This window comes from Rhineura floridana, chromosome 9 (assembly GCF_030035675.1).
Source record: "Rhineura floridana isolate rRhiFlo1 chromosome 9, rRhiFlo1.hap2, whole genome shotgun sequence".
NCBI lineage: Eukaryota > Metazoa > Chordata > Lepidosauria > Squamata > Rhineuridae > Rhineura > Rhineura floridana.
The window spans coordinates 40800018-40819624 of NC_084488.1; the positions used below are offsets into that span (position 1 = coordinate 40800018).

General features: G+C 41.3%; 1 protein-coding gene across 7 annotated transcripts in view; it reads right to left on the reverse strand.

Moving 5' to 3' along the window:
* Nucleotides 1-19607, reverse strand: part of PRIMPOL (primase and DNA directed polymerase) — a 37782-nt gene that overhangs the window by 15967 nt on the left and 2208 nt on the right. For 3 of the 7 annotated variants that reach the window (XM_061583838.1, XM_061583843.1, XM_061583844.1), the window contains exon 2: nt 2449-2633. In XM_061583838.1, coding sequence (XP_061439822.1) covers nt 2449-2633 — 185 coding nt within the window. Of the gene's footprint in view, nt 1-2448; nt 2634-3836; nt 3923-4196; nt 4262-19607 lie in introns of all 7 variants that reach the window. The other 4 variants (XM_061583842.1, XM_061583840.1, XM_061583841.1 and 1 more) reach the window with 4 other exon arrangements.

Genomic DNA, 19607 nt, shown 5'->3' on the forward strand with positions numbered 1-19607 from the left:
TGATGACCTCCTCTTCCACTCCATTTCCCAAGAAAGAAACTACATGTGATCTTTTATTTTTGCCAGCATATTCCTGTGTTTACAAAAGTGAAAAAATGATAGTCATTGTATGTACTAAAATGAATTCAGTATAAAGCCTGTCAAACACTTTGGAATCCATTAGATGATTTCACTGAAAGGTATTTTACTGTTATTATAATATATGGATATAGGTCAAGCAGACATGATAAACCAACACACTGTTGTTGTTTTAAAAAAGGAGGGGGAGAGCTCCATAAGCAAGCAAGAAAGGAGACCAATAATAATTAAGCAAAAATAATTTAAAAAATCAGAGCAATCAAATGATGTGGGGGTTGAATTCTATTGCAGAGCTACCACCATTTCCTGCGCTGTGCTAGCTTGCAGCCAGAATGGATGTGGAGAGTGGCTTTTTCTGACCTCCTTCCCCCTCCGCCCTCCCACTGTTTCTTCCACTGCAGTCAATGGGAGGAAATTAATGACACCTGCTCCAAGGCTGCTGTAGTTAAAGTCTCCTTTGGGGGCAGTCTTGAGGGAATGAGGGGTCTTAGGATCTTGTGGATTCTCAGCCACCCTTGACATGTCGCGTTTTCCCTCACAACTACCACTGGCAGGACATCTATACCTGCCGAGTTTTCACCGGGTGTACAGAGAGCCTCCAGTAATGTTATTTGCCATACTGGCAGTTGGCATCCCTCTCCACCAGCAGAGCAGCACTAGCACCACATTCTCTTAGCTGGCTTTAGGATAGAACCCTTAGTCACTATAACAAAATAGGCCAATAAAATTGAGCAATAATATTGTATAATAAAAATAAGTCACAACAAAATAAACCTAAATGAAATACATATACCTATTTAACACAAATATGTGAAACACACAAAAAATGCAAACTACTATTGGGAATACATGTAATTGATACTGTTGTCTCATTAGTAAAAATATAGCAATTTAGAATAACTAGACTTGCATTGCAAATTATATGGATCATGAAAAAGTGATTGCACAGTAAATATGACAGAATTTTTATATAATAAATATGGCTGATGGAAAAAACATTGTGATTTAAATCATCATGAACCACCCACTGGGGAAGATAATTATTCGATTTTCATAAAGTATTATTGAGTAACTGCATCCAACAATGTGTGTATAAATAAGATGTATGTCATCAATATTAATAAAGCATCAATCCCAAATAGTCTCTCAAATCGAAAATTAGATGGGCTAATCCTTTTTTTTCTGACTGCAACAAAGAAGCTGCAAATATGAGCTTTCCTCCTTTCAACTGACAACCTCCAAATGACCACAGAAGCTGCAAATATTACCCATGAGACAATACACATCCATTACACGCATTTACATTCCTTAATACTGGCATATAAATGGTTGTGTTTCACATCATTTTTGCATTAAATAGATGTATGTATTATTTATTTTGGTGTTATCACACACACACACACACACACACACACACACACATATAGTGGGGAACAAGCTGCTAGACCAGCTGCTTGCTCACAAGTAACCTAACCAGTAATCAGTCTGGATCGGTTGCAGGTAGGTAAGGGTGAGGCTGTAAGCTTCCAGACGCCTACACACAAATACAGAGTTTATAAGCTGGGGGGGGGGAGAGGATGTTCCTTAAGGAAGAGGAAAGGAACTGGTAGGCTGGCTTACTCCCACGATGAGCAGGGCTTCTTTGGCCTGTTGAGAAGAAAGAGAAGGGAGTGCAACCTGGGCTCCAAAAGGAACCAAGCAGCAACTATCCTAAGTTCTGAGAGGTGGCACCCTAGAAACTGTGAAATACATTACAAAAAGAGACCTGAAATAAAAGTTTCCATTTATCCATACCCTCTTCCAGGACACTTCATTCCATTCTCACCTTGACCATTTTCTATTTTTAATCACTAGCCTCAACAAACATGAAGCACTCTTTGGCCACTGAGCATGCTCTGTTCTCTAGTAGGGTGTGGGGAGAGGGTTGCTATTTTAGGGTTTTCCCCTTCTAAAAAATTTGCACTTCTGCAAATCTTGGAATATCTCTGAACATGCCATATGGAGGGAGTTCCACAACTGGGGTGCCACCACAGAGAAAGCCCTGCTCTGGGTTTGCATATGACAGGCCACACTCACCAGAGCACAAGCAGGCTCCCCCTGCTGAGCTCATAATTTGACCTGGTTGATATAGGGGGAGGCATCACACTGACTCGGGAATACCACATCCTGGGAAGCTTGGCTTGTTTTTCTATTTTTTGTATGGTTGTTTTTAATTGTACAATGCTTTATGTATTTTGAACAGCAAAGTATTTCATAAACAAATTTTAAAAAATAAAGCAATTTCTAAAGTATAAATGTGCTACAACAGAAATTAAAAATGTACAAGCTTTATCACTGGCACATCCTCATTCAAATAGTTTACCATCATACCTCTTTACACGTCTTGGCATAGTTAAACGCTTGAGTTTGGCGATGAAATAGCTTCCAAATTGAGGATGGTTGCCATGGTTTGGACAGCTGTGGTTTGTAACGTACGCAAAGAGGCCTTCGTTTATACCAAGATGCTAGTTCTCTGACATCCCTCAGTCTTTCTTCCCACTTTCTCTTTGTCTGTCCTAAGCAATCAAAATAGCAAGTCTGTAGTTGATCAAGAGTTCCATTTATAAAAAACAAGGGACATTCATGATAATATACAGGTAGGTATTACACAATATAGTCCAGGAGTTGGGAGGGAATATAATTCTTATTTTCTTCTTGATTGCCAGAGATGAAGCTGTACATTTGTTAATGGATGGCCCAACTCTTACAGACAGAAGCAAAGAAACATGAAAGTACAGACCCAAGCACTTCCAGGATCAATTGGCACCACTGATCAGTACTGCTTATTTTACTGCTGGAGCTTAGCCTGTATCTTGAACAGTGTGCAGGTAGATATTTCACAGGCTAATTGGGTTGTGGGATGAGACATGTCTCAGCAGTACATTCAATTGAGAACACATGCCTAGGACCTCTTCCTACAAAACATTTTGTACTTGGGTACTCATATATGATGGCAAAACACAACCATCTTGTGAAAGGTGCACATTTCCCCCTTTAAAATATACATTAAGAGGGACTCAGTTCTTTCTCAGTTGCTGCTTACATGAGAGAGAAAGCTGTGGTGTATATACACACACTCCCTTTATAAATAGTGCTGCTGTTGGCACCTCAATCTTAACAATAAATTGTTGACAATGCAAGTTTTAATGTCAAGTCATATCCTTCAGAGATCATGTTCCACCAGCAAGTCAGTTCCAAAGGTGGGAGTACAAACGCACATGCTCATAAAATAGGACATTTCTCCAATGATGCAAACAAATATATCTATGTAAATATGTAGGATCATGCCATTCTCAACATACCCACTAGCCCTAGTATCTAGGTTCTCAATGTACATTTTCCACCTATTTTTGAGAATACACACATTTTTAGTGGATTGGATCCAAAGGAGCCCTTCCATTCACAGTAGGGACTTGGGCCCAGCAGAGCTTCTCCAAACCGAATTGGGGGAAGGCAACTATTGCTGATTTCCTCTCCTTGCAGCCCACTGTGCCCCTTATATGCAGTACCAGAAAGTCTAGGGACCCTCTGAATTTCAGGGGCACAGGAGGAAGGAGGAGCTGAGAACATCCAATTCCATGAGAATCTGCTCAGGATCCAACCCACTGAATAAAATCAATTATTCTGAATCAGCAGTAATTTTATTTGCAAGAAACTTTAATATTTAGTATTCATAAGTTTACTGTAAATGTTTTCAGAGCTTTGAACAGTGGACTTACTGGTGTTCATAAGAGCTTTCTTGCAGGAAAGCAATCAGCCTTTATACTCCTATTTCAATACAACAAAGACAGTGAGGGGAAAATACCTGTAAAAGTGTAGATCATATGAATATGTCAATGTTACAGACAAACTTTAATTGATTGTTTATCTACATAAATTCTTTAACCTTGTATTCTTTCAAATTCGTGATAGTCTTGAAGTAATAAGACCAAACAAATGAAATTAAAAGTAGAAATGAATATGCATAGAGTAACATTAGAATAATAGGCCTTCTAACAGAGAAGAGGAAAATATTAACGATGGCCTTTCCTTTTAACAAGAAGGGTAGCTTTAGTTCATTATAGTATAAGTCTTCTTACAGTTTCTTCAGCTTCTCAAAAAGACATCTATACTGAGGTTTTGGCAATTTCATCAGTGTACCAATCTGTTAAAAGGCAAGTGATTAAACAATGAAACATTCTACAATCCATTGATAATAATAATACAGGCATACCCCACTTAACATCGCTTCACTTAACGTCGCCTCGCTATAACATACATGCTCCACACGTCCCCATACCCCGCTTAACGTTCGCACGCTTCGCAATAACATAGACTTTATTGGCATGATGCCACTGCCATCTAGTGGTGATCGCGTGCAGTACAAGTGAAGACAATTGCTTCACTTAAAGTTTATTTTCGCTTAAAGTATACTCTCCGGTCCCATTGCGAACGTTAAAGCGGGGTATGCCTGTAATTAGTTCTACTTAGCATGCCAACATTCATGTAGTTCATTTTTCCTAACTAAGACAGACTGCCTTGACAAATCTCAAATAGGAGGAGACAAGCAAATCAAGTTATTTACATTGATTTAACAGTTATTTCTTCTCACCTAGGAACTCTGGGAACTATTATTCTGGGACAAAGAAAAATCTCAGCATCTTCACCAGGGGTGTTATTCAATGATAATCCTACTCAAAGTAGACCCATTGAAGTTAACTGTCATGGCTAATTTAGGTTCATTAATTTCATTGGGTCTATTCTGAGTAGGATTTAGTTAATATTTAGGGGGGAAAGCCAGGACTGTTAAACTGGTACAAAGCTGATAATAGTTTGAAGTGTAGATATGCCCTTATGGTCTAAGCATCCAGCAATCTATATTTAGAACTGCTGTGAAAATGCCTGTCCAGACGTATTACTATAATCCAGCTATATTGTATTCTTTTAGCATACAGCCCACAATAGCAAGCCACCCCATATCGGCAGCCCATGAGAATACACAGAAATGGATTCAAGCCAAAACAGTGGTGGGAATATTTATTGCTAACTTAGGAAAACAGTGAAACAGTATTTTATTATGGTCAAAGACCAGTCCATACAGAATTGTACAAGTGCAAAATATAAAAAAGTGAAATTAGTAATTTTTGTACATATTAAAACCAAGCAAACCACAATAAGAAATGTCCTTGTAAAACATAAAAGTATTTGAGGGTTAAAATTATGAAATTATTATTTAATCCTTACTCTCCAACAATCAATAGAAGCTGCAAGGAAGCTGGCCACTTTCCTTGTGACCCAGGAATTCCGGTCAGACAAGTATTCCAGATAAAATAAATCAGATCTGCCGGAAGGTTTTGATAATATAGGAGTAATAAAAATAGCTCTAAAATCATGATAAAAAGAGCAGTAAAATAACACATGGGCAATTGTCTCCACCACTCCTGAACCACAAGGGCACAGACGCTCTCAATAGGGCAATCTCTTGTATCTGCCTTCCAGGAAAACAGAAGGAAGAACCCGGAACTTGGCTAGCGTAAAACTTTCCTATATTTAGGGATAGTCAGTTTTGTTAAATAATTTGTGGGTGCAAATGCCATCATATTATCCCTAAAATCTGGGTAGAGTGTGCCCCACCCTAGATGTTCTTGGAGTTCAATGTCCTTAATACACTGCTTTATAAGTGCTTTGGCTTTAGTGTATCCTAAAGCCAATATAGCATCAGAAGAAAAACCCAGCTTTTGTAATTTCAGTGTTAGCATCTTCCTCCATTTTGATTGGAAGATGTCAATAAGCATCAGTGGGGCTAAACACACTGGACAAAACAACATCTTCAACCAATAATTCATCTTGAGAATCCATGCACGCTCCTCAATAGAAATTAGCCCTGCCTCTAGCCGAAGAATTACATTAGGTATGCAGCACGGGACTCCCAGGATAGCTCTCAAGAATTTGGTTTGTATTACTTCAAATCAGGGCTGTGGAGTCGGAAGCAATTTTGGGTGGAGTTGGAGTTGGTAGAAATGTACCGACTCTGACTTCAAAATAAAAACTTTCATAGGAATTTAGGAAAGTTTTCTTGTTCAGAAATTTTAATCAAATAAATATATTTTATGTTCTATCAATCTAGCCTGATGATTCACGTGGTGGTGATGAAATGCGTTGTGCTACCATTTTACTACAGTAAATTTGTTATTACTAGTTAATATACATTTGCCATTTATGAAGGAGTCGGAGTCGGACAGTAGAAAAATAGAGGAGTCGGAGTCAAAGGTTTGGCATACCGACTCCACAACCCTGCTTCAAATGGCGCAAATTTGTTATAAATGCATAACTGTGAGCTGTATAACAGCTGGGCTATGATCTTAGCTACAAACACCTGAATAGCTGAGGGTACATGTTGACCCCCTCTGGTAAAAAAGGAGAGGAGTGCTTTTGCACTCCTCTGCACATTCATAATAGCATTATTTATTTGAGGATTCCAGGAGCTTGTTCAATTGAATTGACCTGTTCAATTGTATGCTCATTTATCTGCCATCTGTGCTTAATTCCCTTCTTAGTAAAAACAAGTACCTTTGTCTTAGTCAGAGCTTGGAAGATTACTTTTAAAAAGTAATAAATTACAGTTACATGGCCCAAAAAAGTAGTAATTACCATTACAATTACAATTGTTTTGAAAGTAACTGATTACTTTACTTTTCCTCCAAAGTAATCACTACAATTACATTTCAGTTACTTAAAAAAAAACTACCTACAAGGTGCTGGCCTTGGCTGCTGCACATCTAAGTAGCCTAAAACAACATTAAAAATAAACAAACACATACAGAGGTAGTAGAATAATTATTTTTATTCATAAGATAGCAATGGTGGTCTCTCCGCTGGTAAGGGAGGTGGGGAGGGAGGCTGAGGCCACTACTCAGATCTTTGCATGTCAAACCAATTGCAAACCCCACCCCCCCAGCCAGCAGCATAATCTCTCTCACTTAACCACATCCCAGACCCTGCCCTGCCACCAACTAAGGGACACTCACTCAAGCAAACATTTTCCCCTGAGATGCAAAAAAGTTAAAATACTGCAAATGCAGCACAGTAGCCAGAGAGGGTGGTGGAGGCCACTTTGTGTGCCAAAACATGTTGTCATCTTTCACCTCTACAGTTCTTTATCTCCATTCTGCTGCTGCCTCCTTCTCCTTCTTCATCCATGTTCTTGACCTCCGGATCCTTTCCCCCTCCACTCCATTCTTCACCACCACTATCCGTTTTTTTAAATAATTGTTTTCTCCACTCCACCCCATCTCACTCTCCGCCTCCTCCCTCGTTGCCTCCTACCCACCCACAGAGCATGAGGGAAGAGCGACGCTGTACAGAAGCACAGTTTGAGACACATGATTTTCATCCACAAATCAGAGGAGCAGAAGACTTCCCCTGCTCCCCCCCGAGTAATGCCCAAAAGTAATTCTGGAAACGTTACAATTACTCCACAAAAGTAGTAAAATTACTTCTAGTTCTATTACAATCAAAATGTAAAGGAATTACCCACTCGTTACTCAAAAAAGTAATGAATTACAAGTAATTCGTTACTTGTAACTAGTTACTTCCAAGCTCTGGTCTTAGTATAGTTAATAGATAACAGTTCGTTTTTGCAATAGGAGTCTAAGGCTCTTAAAAGACGCCTCAGCCTTATGCACACGAAAGGCAGAAGGACTGCATCATCTGCATAAACCAGAATTGACACAGATCTGGATGCCAATTTAGGAGGGTGAAGATTGGCATCTGTTACTTTTTTGACCAAGGAATTAATGTAGAAGTTAAACAGGGTAGGGGCCAGGATACAACCCTGTTTAACTCCACTAAAAGTTGGAATGGGACCAGACAGATGGCCAACTAGGTCACATTTTACCTGCAAACGAGTGTTTTCGTAGAGACTATTAATAAGTGTTAGTAATCGCCTATTGATAGTGGAAGCCTCAAATTTCTCCCGTAATCTATCCCTTGGGATCAGATCTAAAGCCGACTTAAAATCTATAAAGGCTGCATAAAGGGTTCCTCCAGATGGTGATGTATATTTTTCAGCTGTGTTGAAAAACCCCATCGACTGTAGAATGCCCTGCCCTAAAGTCAGTCTGTTCATCTTCAAATATGTTTTACTTAGGAAAAAGATAAAACAACCAGCACAGTTGTCAGCTGTCATCTACTGCCTCCACCCACTGCCCCATGCTACTGATGGTGGAGCAATAAATAACATCAAGATACAGTGTAGTAACTATTTGCAGGCATCAGTTTAACAGCCTGCAATACTGGACCAGTGCCGGAAGAAGACCTAAGAGTGACACTGCAGCTGTTTAACTACTCAGGAAAATATATTCCTCAAAGTAAGTAGTGACAATTCCACACCATCCAAAAGGCAATTTACAGCCATCACAGAATCTTTATGCTGGTTTAAACCTATGTACCCAATATTTGGGGATTCCAACCAATGTCCAATGAAGCAGGGAAGGTGAATTAGATCCAAGATACTGTTGTGGCCAAGTTAGAACATGTCGTTCAGTTTCACTATCACTGAATCTAATACTTAGGTTTAAGATGTGAGAGTTCCACAAATTACATGCCTGTACACCTATAGATGTACACTTTTCCGTCAGAAGCAACAATTGGCTCAAATCTCCTATAATATCCGGCCAGACCTAAGAATGCCTGGACCTGTTTCTTAGTTTGAGGAACTGGCCACTTTTGAATGGCTTCTACTTTTGCCTCCAGGGGTCTGATTTCTCCCCCACCTATGTAATGTCCAAGATAAATGACCTGCCCCCAAGCCAAACTGACATTTCTGAGCCTTGACAGTAAGCCCAGCATCCTTGATCCTTTTAAATACAGTTGTTAGGTGTTTGACATGAGAATCCCAGTCAGAGCTAAATATCGCTATATCATCGAGGTAAGCGCAAGCAGTTAATCCATTAAGCATTGTGTTGATTAGCCTCTAAAAGGCTGTTGCCCCGGCCTTGACCCCAATGGTAATACTTTAAACTGGAACTACCCCATGTGGGTCACAAAAGCAGATTTAAGAGCAGCATCCAGATCCAAGGGCACTTGCCAATACCCCTTGGTCAGATCCAGAGTAGTAATATATTTGGCACTTCCCAACTGCTCTATTAGATGATCCATGCGAGGCATAGGATAACGGTCATTCTGGGTGATAGCATTCAGCTTCCTGTAATCCACACAGAACCTGACCTCCCCCTCCTCTCTTTTTGACACCAGCACAACAGGTGCAGACCAGGGACTTTTAGAAGGTTCTATTACCCCCAGCTCTAGCATAGCTTGAATCTCTTGCTCTATCCTTGCAGCATGCTGTCCAGTAGCACGGTAAGGATGAGATTGGATGGGTGGATGGTCGCCGGTGTTGATAGAGAACCTAGCAAGCTGCATTCAACCAGGCTTGCTAGAAAACACATATTTGAACTCATTCAGCACTTGAAACAATTGTGCCTGCTGTTCAGGAGATAAAGACCCAGGGATGAGGGCTTGATCTACCCCTCCCTGCTCCTGAGTCTCCATCAATAGATCTGGAAAACATTCCCCTTGAACCTTGGCAGCATAAGATAACATAAGATTACCCCTAGATTTGTATCCTTTCATCATATTCACATGATAAATGCGATCTCGCCTTGTTAAATGGGGATAAGCCCATAGTTAGATAATTAGTGCTATTCAGCTTTTCGTGGACAATCAAAGGGCCTTCCCATTGTGAGGTTAATTTATTGTCTGGCACAGCCTTCAGGACAAGTACCTCAGTTCCAATAGGAAAATGACGGATGTTGGTTTTCCTATCATAAATGGCTTCTTGTTTTATCTGGGTTTCCTTTAAATTTTCCTGTGCCACATTCCAGGCCCCCTACAGAGTGTCTTTTAACTTCTGCAAGTAAGCAGCCACTGGAACTGGAGAGAAACTTATCTTGCCCTCCCACTCAGCTTTCAACAAAGCTAAGGGCCCACGTATCTCCCTCCCAAAAAGCAAATAATTGGGAGTGAACCCAGTGCTCTCCTGATTGGCATCATTATAAGAAAACATGTCGTAAGGAATTCCCACATCCCACTCCCCAGAGTGTTTCATGACATATGCTTTCAATAATCTGGTAACCGTCTGATTCAATTTCTCACAAAGACCGTTGGTCTGATGCGCACCAGCTACCGAAATTAGATGTTCCACTTCAGCCACGTCCCACAGCTTCTTGATCAATTTGGCCACGAACCCTGGACCTTGATCTGAAAGCAAAGTCTTTGGAAATCCCAGCCTGGAGAAAATTCCCAGCAAAGCTTTAGCTATGCATTGTGCAGTGATAGAGGATAAGGCTATCATTTCTCCATATCTTGTTACAAAGTCTATGAAAGTTAAGATGAACCTTTTTCCCGATTTAGATGTAGGCAGAGGACCAATCACATCTATGGCCACACGTTCAAATGGCTCAGTCACTTGCAAGAGTGTCTTTGGATGATCTTGAGCGTATCCTGTACGTTGGCATATATCACAGCTGGTACAGAACTCTCGGACCGCCTTGCTTATCTGAGGCCAATATAGGTTCTTAGTAATCCTGGTCAGAGTTCTCCTGACCCCAATGTGCGATCCAAAGACTGACCCATGGGCCAGCTCCAGCACATCAGCTCTGTACTCTTGTGGCACGATCAACTGCTTTGTTGCCTTCCACTCTACTGCATTCCCTTGAGGAATGAACTCTCGATATAACAGTCCATTGGACCAGAAAATCCGCAACTTCACCTTGTCAGATAAGGTTTCTGGGGCATTTTCCACCATTTTTCAACATTCGTCTAGACTGGGGTCCGTTTGCAACGCCTGTTTAAACTTATCAGAGCTAGTAACTCCACTTTCCAACAAAGCACTAGATTCCTCCGCTGTAGCGGCATTCACATCTGAATGAATTTCCTCTGAGTTAACTGCTCCTCCTTTCTCAGCATCCCTGCTTTCATCCTGAGTTGCTATGGGGACTGTCCCATTGTTAGTGTCTCTATCAGGGTCTATCTGCCCCAATACACATTCTTCTCCCAGCTCCTCCAGCTGTCCAGCCTTCTGGGCTTGACTACGGGCTATAACTTGCATTGAAAGTCTTTTAAACGAAATATCATTCCCCAATAAAAAAATCCACTGAGACGAACAGTCCTGATGAACCAGAAGGTTCTGTTCCCATTGGACCCCTTTATAGCAGATGGGAACCTTAGCCACAGGAACTTCCAATGGTACTCCCCTATACGGGTTAACGGTAAACTTTACTCCCGGTAGATATTGATGGGGCTGGACCAAACTACTGGATACGGAGCTTAGTTCTGCACCAGAGTCTCTATATGCCTTAACAAGAGTCTGGTTGATATAAATGGGCTCTGTAAATTGTTTAATTGCCCACGCCCTTTGTCCAGGCACGGCAAGAGCCATATCAGCACGCTCTGGGGCTTGTCCCCCCAGCCCTTCCCTCTGGGCTTCTCCCTGGGGCTACTTAGTAACACTCACCACACTGTTGATGCTCCCTCAGAGTCCATTCTTCCTCACTGGCATCCTTAGAAGCTTGTACAGGAAGTCCAATAGATTCAACCCCCCCTTGCTCTGCCCTCTCAGCACAGCTCACTGGTGCAACAGTAGGAGCTTTGGGGTGCACTCCTGCTGGCTTTTTCAGGGGTTTGGAACAGTGACGTTTTATATGTCCTTTTTCGTGACAATTAAAACATATTACATCACCTGGGGAAGTAGAAGATGCTTGCCCTTGCGCAGGATTCTTTTCCTCTCCTTGCGGTTTCAACGGGCCCCCAAACTTCTTCCTTCCCTCAGCCTCCTTTTCCCGTGGTTGCTCTTTGAAGGCTCCCGGCTTCTTAAGAGGCTGAAAATGCTGGCTCTCACTGCCACGTGCACGATTTGCAGCTAGCTTGTCTGCGAGTAGACCAGCTTCTTTAATGTTCTTAGGACCTTGGTCCCGAACTATAACTACCAAATCTGCAGGAAGTCCTTGATAAAATCTTTCTCTAGCCATTAGATCCATAAATTCTTCCACTGTAGAAACTCCTGCCGCTTCTTTCCACAAATGCAAGGCTTTCAGGGTCCTGGTTGAGAAAGCAACATAACTTTCTTTGGGCATCTTTTGTATCTGCTCATATTTACATTGGCAAAAACTGTCGTTTAACGCATAGTGTTCTCTTGCCATCTCCTTGAAGAATATAGTCATCGGCTTCCTCTTGAGCAAGGGTCCCCAATAATTCCATTAATTCCCCGTCAGCTTGTCCTCATAGCAGCTTCATCCGTAGCTCTGGGGCAACATTCTGGTCTCGACAGGCTTGTTCAAAAACCAGAAAAAATGCATGCATGTCCGTCCCAGCCGTATACGATGGTAGGAGTCGCTTATCAACTTTCTCCAACGCACTTAGACCTGGACTGTTGCTGTTGGGTTGTATTGAGCTGTAGGCCCATCAGTCCTCTTTGCAGCTCGATCATTTCTCTCAGCTCTTCCCACAACTCTCCAGCCGCCCTTGGAGATCCGCTGCCCCCTTCCTCTGGGTTTTCCACAGAGCTCTCCCTTCTGACACGCCTTGGAGGTACTGCAGTGGGCTCCTCCCATTCCAACTGCGGAGGGCCATCCTCCTGGTCAAACTCTGAGTCTCCCGGCTCAGACATTGCCTGCCTGCTAGCTTGGGATCTGGTAGTTGTCATCCCTGACTCGCTCACAAAATAAAAAACCTGTCTGTATGAAGTCTCACCCTTACAAGAAACAGTTTACCTTTAAAGGAATCAAACGCTCTCTATACCAAGGTGTGTTTACTTAGAACCAATGATTTTGGATCCCACCGATCTGCCAGCCATGTCAAAGACATGTCCCCCTGGGGTCCCTTCTCCTTAGTTCTCCAAGGGAGAACTTCTGAGAACAGTCCCACTCCTTTGGGCCACTGCTTCTCAGGCAAACTCTCCATCTTACAGGAGTAATTACTTCCATAGTAACTGCCACCACCCTTCTGACTAGGTTTCTTTCTCTGAGGGGACCTCAGAGCCCAATGTGAATTCCAAGGGATTAACCCTCGTTAACTAACAGTAACAGTAGCGTCCAGCAGTCAAAGGACTAGATTTAGAATCCTCAGTTTCAATCCAATCCACAACCATTATAAAAGAGAATTTATTCAAATGTAAATGAGTTCGTATTTACAAAAGAGAGCAGCAGTTTGTTTCCTTAAAGATATACACCCACAGACGGGTTACACGAGGCACATTGGCATGACAAAAAGGAAGAGGTTAAATACAGACAAAAGGGAAAATAAAGAACTTATTTACTAGATCCTATACTTACATAGACCTCTGGTTCCCGCAAAAGGCTTTCTCTCTTGCATGTCAGGCAGGTTCAGTAGATGGAACATAAGGAACCCTTTTGGAAGTTTTTCCTTCCTTTTTTATGGTGTTTAACAGCCACCAAAGAGGGGGGAAAGCAAACAGTCTTCTCCCACATCTGCAGGGTCTACTCCTTTGAAGTCTTTGTAGATAAGGAAACTTTCCAGACTCACCCAGGGGTTCTGATCTACACCCCCTTCTTCCTGACTTCTAATCCCAGGAAGCTGATAAGGAACAATAGCTAGGAATAAGTTACATCCCCTTGCCCAGGTTGTAAATTGCCTGCCTGGCCCTGAGCTGCGTTTCCCCCAGTATGGAGTCCTATGTAATCGTGGGCTCCCAGAATCCTCTCTGGTGGCCCATTTCAGCTTGACCAAATTTAGCTATTCTTGGCAGTATTTTCACTCCCAAAGAGCGGCAATTACCTAAAACGTAATATTTTTGAAGAAGGAAAGGCAACTTCCTAGAATTCAAATATTTCACTTAATCCACAATTCACTGTAAACTTAAAGTTGTACTCCTAGCAAAGTAAGATCATGTGCATGGCCACCCAGAGGTGGGTACAGTAAAATGTGCCAGTATTCTTCTAAACCATTTCTATGACATGAGCCAGCCAACCTGCTCCCATCTTTCAGGTTTTTTTAGCCAATGAATGAAATGAGAGATGTGATTGACAAGTGAGTTGTTTAGATACCAGGCAATAGGAAAAATCTGAATGGTTCATGACAGATGCTATTGGAGGTCACTGATTCATAGGGTCACCGTAAGTCGTAATTGACTTGAAAGCACATTTTTTGTTATGTGCCTTCAAGTCGATTACGACTTATGGTGACCCTATGAATCAGTGACCTCCAAGAGCATCTGTCCTTTGAAATAGAGCTGCCATTTTCCCTCCCCTTTAGTGCATTTTCCTTCTATCTCATTTTGTAGTCCTTGAAATTTCCATTGTTTTTCCTAGCAAACAGGATGCATCTTTCCTGTGCTGGGTTCATCTAGGATCAAATACTCCCTAGAAGTCATTTTCTACAAATACTACTACACAATAAGTGCAGTTGGGCATTAAAGAATCTCCTTTCCCCAGCTGCAAACCCAAAATGTGAAAAGAGGCTTACGCATGTTTCCTGCTGTGCAGAGTTAAAGACCAGGCACTTATTAAGAATTCACTGTATAGTTATCTTATAGTACAATGGGATACATGCAGTGGTGTGCTGGAGGCGGCTAGTACCGGCTCGCAAGAGCTGATTGTTACATTTTAGGGAATTTTGCGAGCTGGTTGTTAAACACAGCCATGATAAAAGCGAAGCATTGCACAGAATAGGACAGCGGGAAACGGAGTGAAGGCAACAACAAGCGGGCCAGAGAAAGAAGTGACCGGAAGGGAACGGAGCCTCCACAATTTGGTAAACTCTGGAAGAAGAAAAGTCCATTCTCCCTCCCCTTTGTTGCTGAGAGGAGCAAAAAAACCCCACACGTTAGAAGCGATGGCACGCAAGAGCCAACACCCAGGGAGGGAGTAGGAAGAGGAAGAGCTGCTTTCTCCTTTTCATTGGGTTTCCCGAACTTGCCTGGGAGGGACTTGGTTCCCTCCTCCCCTCCGGGCCTGAAGGAACTGGGTTTGAACAACGGGGGAAATCCACACCCAGGCAGAAGATGCTAACGTTGGTTATTCAGTTCCTTATTGGCACCTGAATCTGGGAAGCCCATTGGCTTGTTTGTGACTTCAAAGAGAGGTTGTTACAGTCCGCCCGATCCTGTCCACATTTACTTGGGCGTCAGTCTCATCGTGTACGGTAGGGCTTTGCTACCAATATACATACATACACACACACACAGTATATGTAATTGTATTCAGAGGCTGTAATCCTAAAGATGCTTCCTAGGGAGCCACATCTAAAAAAATCACACTGCAAACTGACTTTCTTCACGCGCATCCAAATGAGACTTCATATATAGGACAGTCAAGGAGGAAAGGCCCTTTGTATCCCTTCCTCACAGTTACTTATTTCTCACCTGATGCATTTTTACCCGTTGTTATATCTGAGGAAGATGCTGAATCTGTTTGGTACTTTGGCTGGCAGACAGGATTACTCCCCCTTAGCAGATGACATGTGGACTTTCAACAGGTTAAATGTTAACCGTTAAAGCTTACACATACACAAAAATACAGTGATGGAGAAACTTACACGGTTGAATTTCTACTTCTATATGAACATCCTGTTGGAAGTGGGGGAGGGGTCATACTAATGGCGACTGTAGCAGATAGTGGGGAGTGGATTCTTTATCTATCTAAGCAACGCTACAGTCCTATATACCTGGGATATCTAGCAGGCTCCTTTTGAGTAGACATGCATAGACTTGTACTGTAGATGTTGAAGTGTGTAACTTGATGCAGAATGACTACACTAAAGGTTGCCAACTTTTTTCTGTGCCTTTAAAACCTGCATAACAGGTAAAGATTCAGCAGGGGGAGCTTCCTCCCATTGATGCACCTTCATGCCAGAGATGCTTCAAAGCTGGATTTCCACATGACATTAAATGATTGAAAGAATAACAGCTCTACCAGGATCAACACTGACAACCCAGACTTTAATTACCATTCAGAAACTTACTACCCAAGTGTATTCATCACTGAAATCATGCAGTTCTAGTTCTCTATAATATACGTAGTAAGGCATTTATTATATTCATAGCACATCACTCTGTGCATAGTACGTTAAGAAACAATGTGCATAGGTTGTGCCTACAGTACATCCAGCACTCCCTTGTCAGTATAAACTAAACTTGCTGATTTGCCTTAATAAGCATTTGGGTGATAATAAAGCACTGAAATGCTGGTGGCTTTCTTAGTTTTAAATGGAATGAGCTTCAGTGGAGTTGCTTATACCATGCACTTTATATAATTGTAGTAGTTGTTATGCATAAAAAGTGTCAGCATGGAAAGTGCTTTGCAGCCTAATCTTAAGTATAACATACTCGGAAGCCAGTCCTATTAAGCACAATGGGACTTATTGTCAAGAAAGTCTGCATAGGTTTTTGGGTTGAGGTCTTTACAACAATTTCTATAACAATACTACAGGTTGTTGCTGTTATGTGTCTTCAAGTTGATTATGACTTATGGCGACCCTATGAATCAGTGACCTCCAAGAGCATCTGTCATGAACCACCCTGTTCAGATCTTGTAAGTTCAGGTCTGTGGCTTCCTTTATGGAATCAATCCATCTCTTCTTTGCCCTTCCTCTTTTTCTACTCCCTTCTGTTTTTCCCAGCATTACTGTCTTTTTCTAGTGAATCATGTCTTCTCATTATGTGTCCAAAGTATGATAACCTCAATTTCATCATTTTGGCTTCTAGTGACAGTTCTGGTTTAATTTGTTCTAACACCCAATTATTTGTCTTTTTCGCAGTCCATGGTATGCACTAAGCTCTCCTCCACCACATTTCAAATGAGTTCATTTTTCTCTTATCTGCCTTTCATGGTCCAACTTTCACATCCATACATAGAGATCGAGAATACCATGGTCTGAATGATCCTGACTTAAGTGTTCAGTGATACATCTTTACATTTGAGGACCTTTTCTAGTTCTCTCATAGCTGCCCTACCCAGTCCTAGCCTTCTTCTGATTTCTTGACTATTGTCTCCATTTTGGTTTATGACTGTGCCGAGGTATTGATAATCCCTGACAAATTCAATGTCCTCATAGTCAACTCTAAAGTTACAGAAATCTTCTGTTGTCATTACTTTAGTCTTTTTGATGTTCAGCTGTAGCCCTTCTTTTGTGCTGTCCTCTTTAACTTTCATCAGCATTCGTTTCAAATCATTACTGGTTTCTGCTAGTAGTATGGTATCGTCTGCATATCTTAAATTAATGATATTTCTCCCTCCAATTGTCACACCTCCTTCATCTTGGTCCAATCCCGCTTTCCGTATGCTATGTTCTGTGTACAGATTAAACAAATAGGGTGATAAAATACACCCGTCTCACACCCTTTTCTATTGGGAACCAATTGGTTTCTCCATATTCTGTCCTTACAGTAGCCTCTTGTCCAGAGTATAGGTCCAGAGTATAGGACAATCAGATGCTGTGGCACCCCCGTTTCTTTTAAAGCATTCCATAGTTTTTCATGATCTACACAGTCAAAGGCTTTGCCTGTAGTCTATAAAGCATAGGGTGATTTTCTTCTGAAATTCCTTGGTCTGTTCCATTATCCAAGGTATGTTTGCAATATGATCTCTGGTGCCTCTTCCCTTTCTAAATCCAGATTGGACATCTGGCATTTCTCGCTCCATATATGGGAAGAGTCTTTGCTGTAGAATATTGAGCATTACTTTACTTGCATGGGATATTAAGGCAATAGTTCGATAATTACTGCATTCTCTGGGATCCCCTTTCTTTGGAATTGGGATGTGTATTGAACGCTTTCAGTCTGTGGGCCATTGTTTAGTTTTCCATATTTCTTGACCAATTTTTGTCAAAATTTGGAGAGATTCAGTCTCAGTAGCTTGTAGCAACTCTGTTGGTATACCATCTGTTCCTGGTGATTTGTTTCTTCCAAGTATTTTAAGAGCAGCTTTCACCTCACAGTCTAAAATTTCTGGTTCACCATCATACGGTTCCTCCGTGAATGAATCTGTCATCCTTGCATCTCTTTTATAGAGTTCTTCAGTGTATTGCTTCCATCTTCCTTTTATTTCTTCTCGGTCTGTCAGTGTGTTCTCCTGTTGATTATTCAACATCCCTACTCTTGGTTTAAATTTCCCTTTCATTTCGCTAATCTTTTGGAATAGGGCTCTTGTTCTACCCTTTTTGTTGTCCTCTTCTTTTTCTATACAATAAATATTGTAATAGTTCTCTTTGTCCCTACATACTAGTCGCTGTATTGCATTTAGGGTTCTGACTGTGTTTCTGTCTCCTTTTACTTTCCTTCTCTCTTTAACCATTTTAAGAGTTTCTTCAGTCATCCATTGAGGTCTTTCTTTTTAACTAGAGGTATTGTCTTTTTGCATTCTTCCCGGATAATGTCTCCGACTTCATTCCATAGTTCTTCTGGTTCTCTGTCTACTAAGTTGAGAGCTTCAAATCTGTTCCTAATTTGATCTTTATATTCTTCTGGGATGTTATTTGAATTGTATTTTGGCATTATGATTGCTTTGTTCTTCTTTAGCTTTACTGTGATTTTCGATACAACCAGTTCATGATCTGTACCGCAGTCTGCTCCTGGTCTTGTTTTTGCAGAAAGTATGGAACGTCTCCATCTTCTGTTTCCAATTATATAATCAATTTGATTCCTATATTGACCATCTGGTGATGTCCACATGTACCCTTCACTGGCTTCATGAATATTATATCCTGATCCTTCTCCATTTTATCCTCACAACAACCCTGTGAGGTAGGTTTGGCTGAGAGAGTGACTTGCCCAAGGCCACCAAGTGAGCTTTCATGGCTAGCCATAGCGATTTCAACCCAGATTCTAGTCAGATATCCTCATTGCTACACTACACTGTCTCATCCCGCAATCTCCTTAAAATAAAATAACCACCTTTTTAAAATAAAGAGTATTGTATATTTTATTATTATTTGTATATTGTGTGCTACACATCCTTTATATCAGTAAAATTTATAACAAACTTATGTACATATATATATGCATACTTTTCCCCGCAGAGAGCCGGTTGTTAAACATTTACCAGCACACCACTGGATACATGTCTACTCAGATGTAAGTCTCTTTGTATGTAATGGGGCTTACTCCCAGGTAAACAAGTACAGGATTACAGCCTAGGCTTCAGATTAGGATTGTCATGGGGGGGGACTGGGTTTTTGTAGCTTTAACATGTGGTAGGCAGGCATTAAACAGATTAAACCTTCACTAGTACGGAAACACAGTTATGGGCAAAGTTTCACTTGTTCACATTCTATCAAACATTTTATTAACTGTGTGGCTGCCAATTTATTTTTGGGCCCTCCACCTGCAAAAGAAGACCCAAATTTGCATACAACACAATTCACATGCAAATGTTATGCAAATCTGTGTCCTCTGTTGCAAGTGGGTCAGAAGGCCCAATCCACATACAGTGTACTGGGCCCAGAAAATCCTGTGGGCACCTCTGAGCATTTGTGATGCAAGTAGAATTCCATAAAAG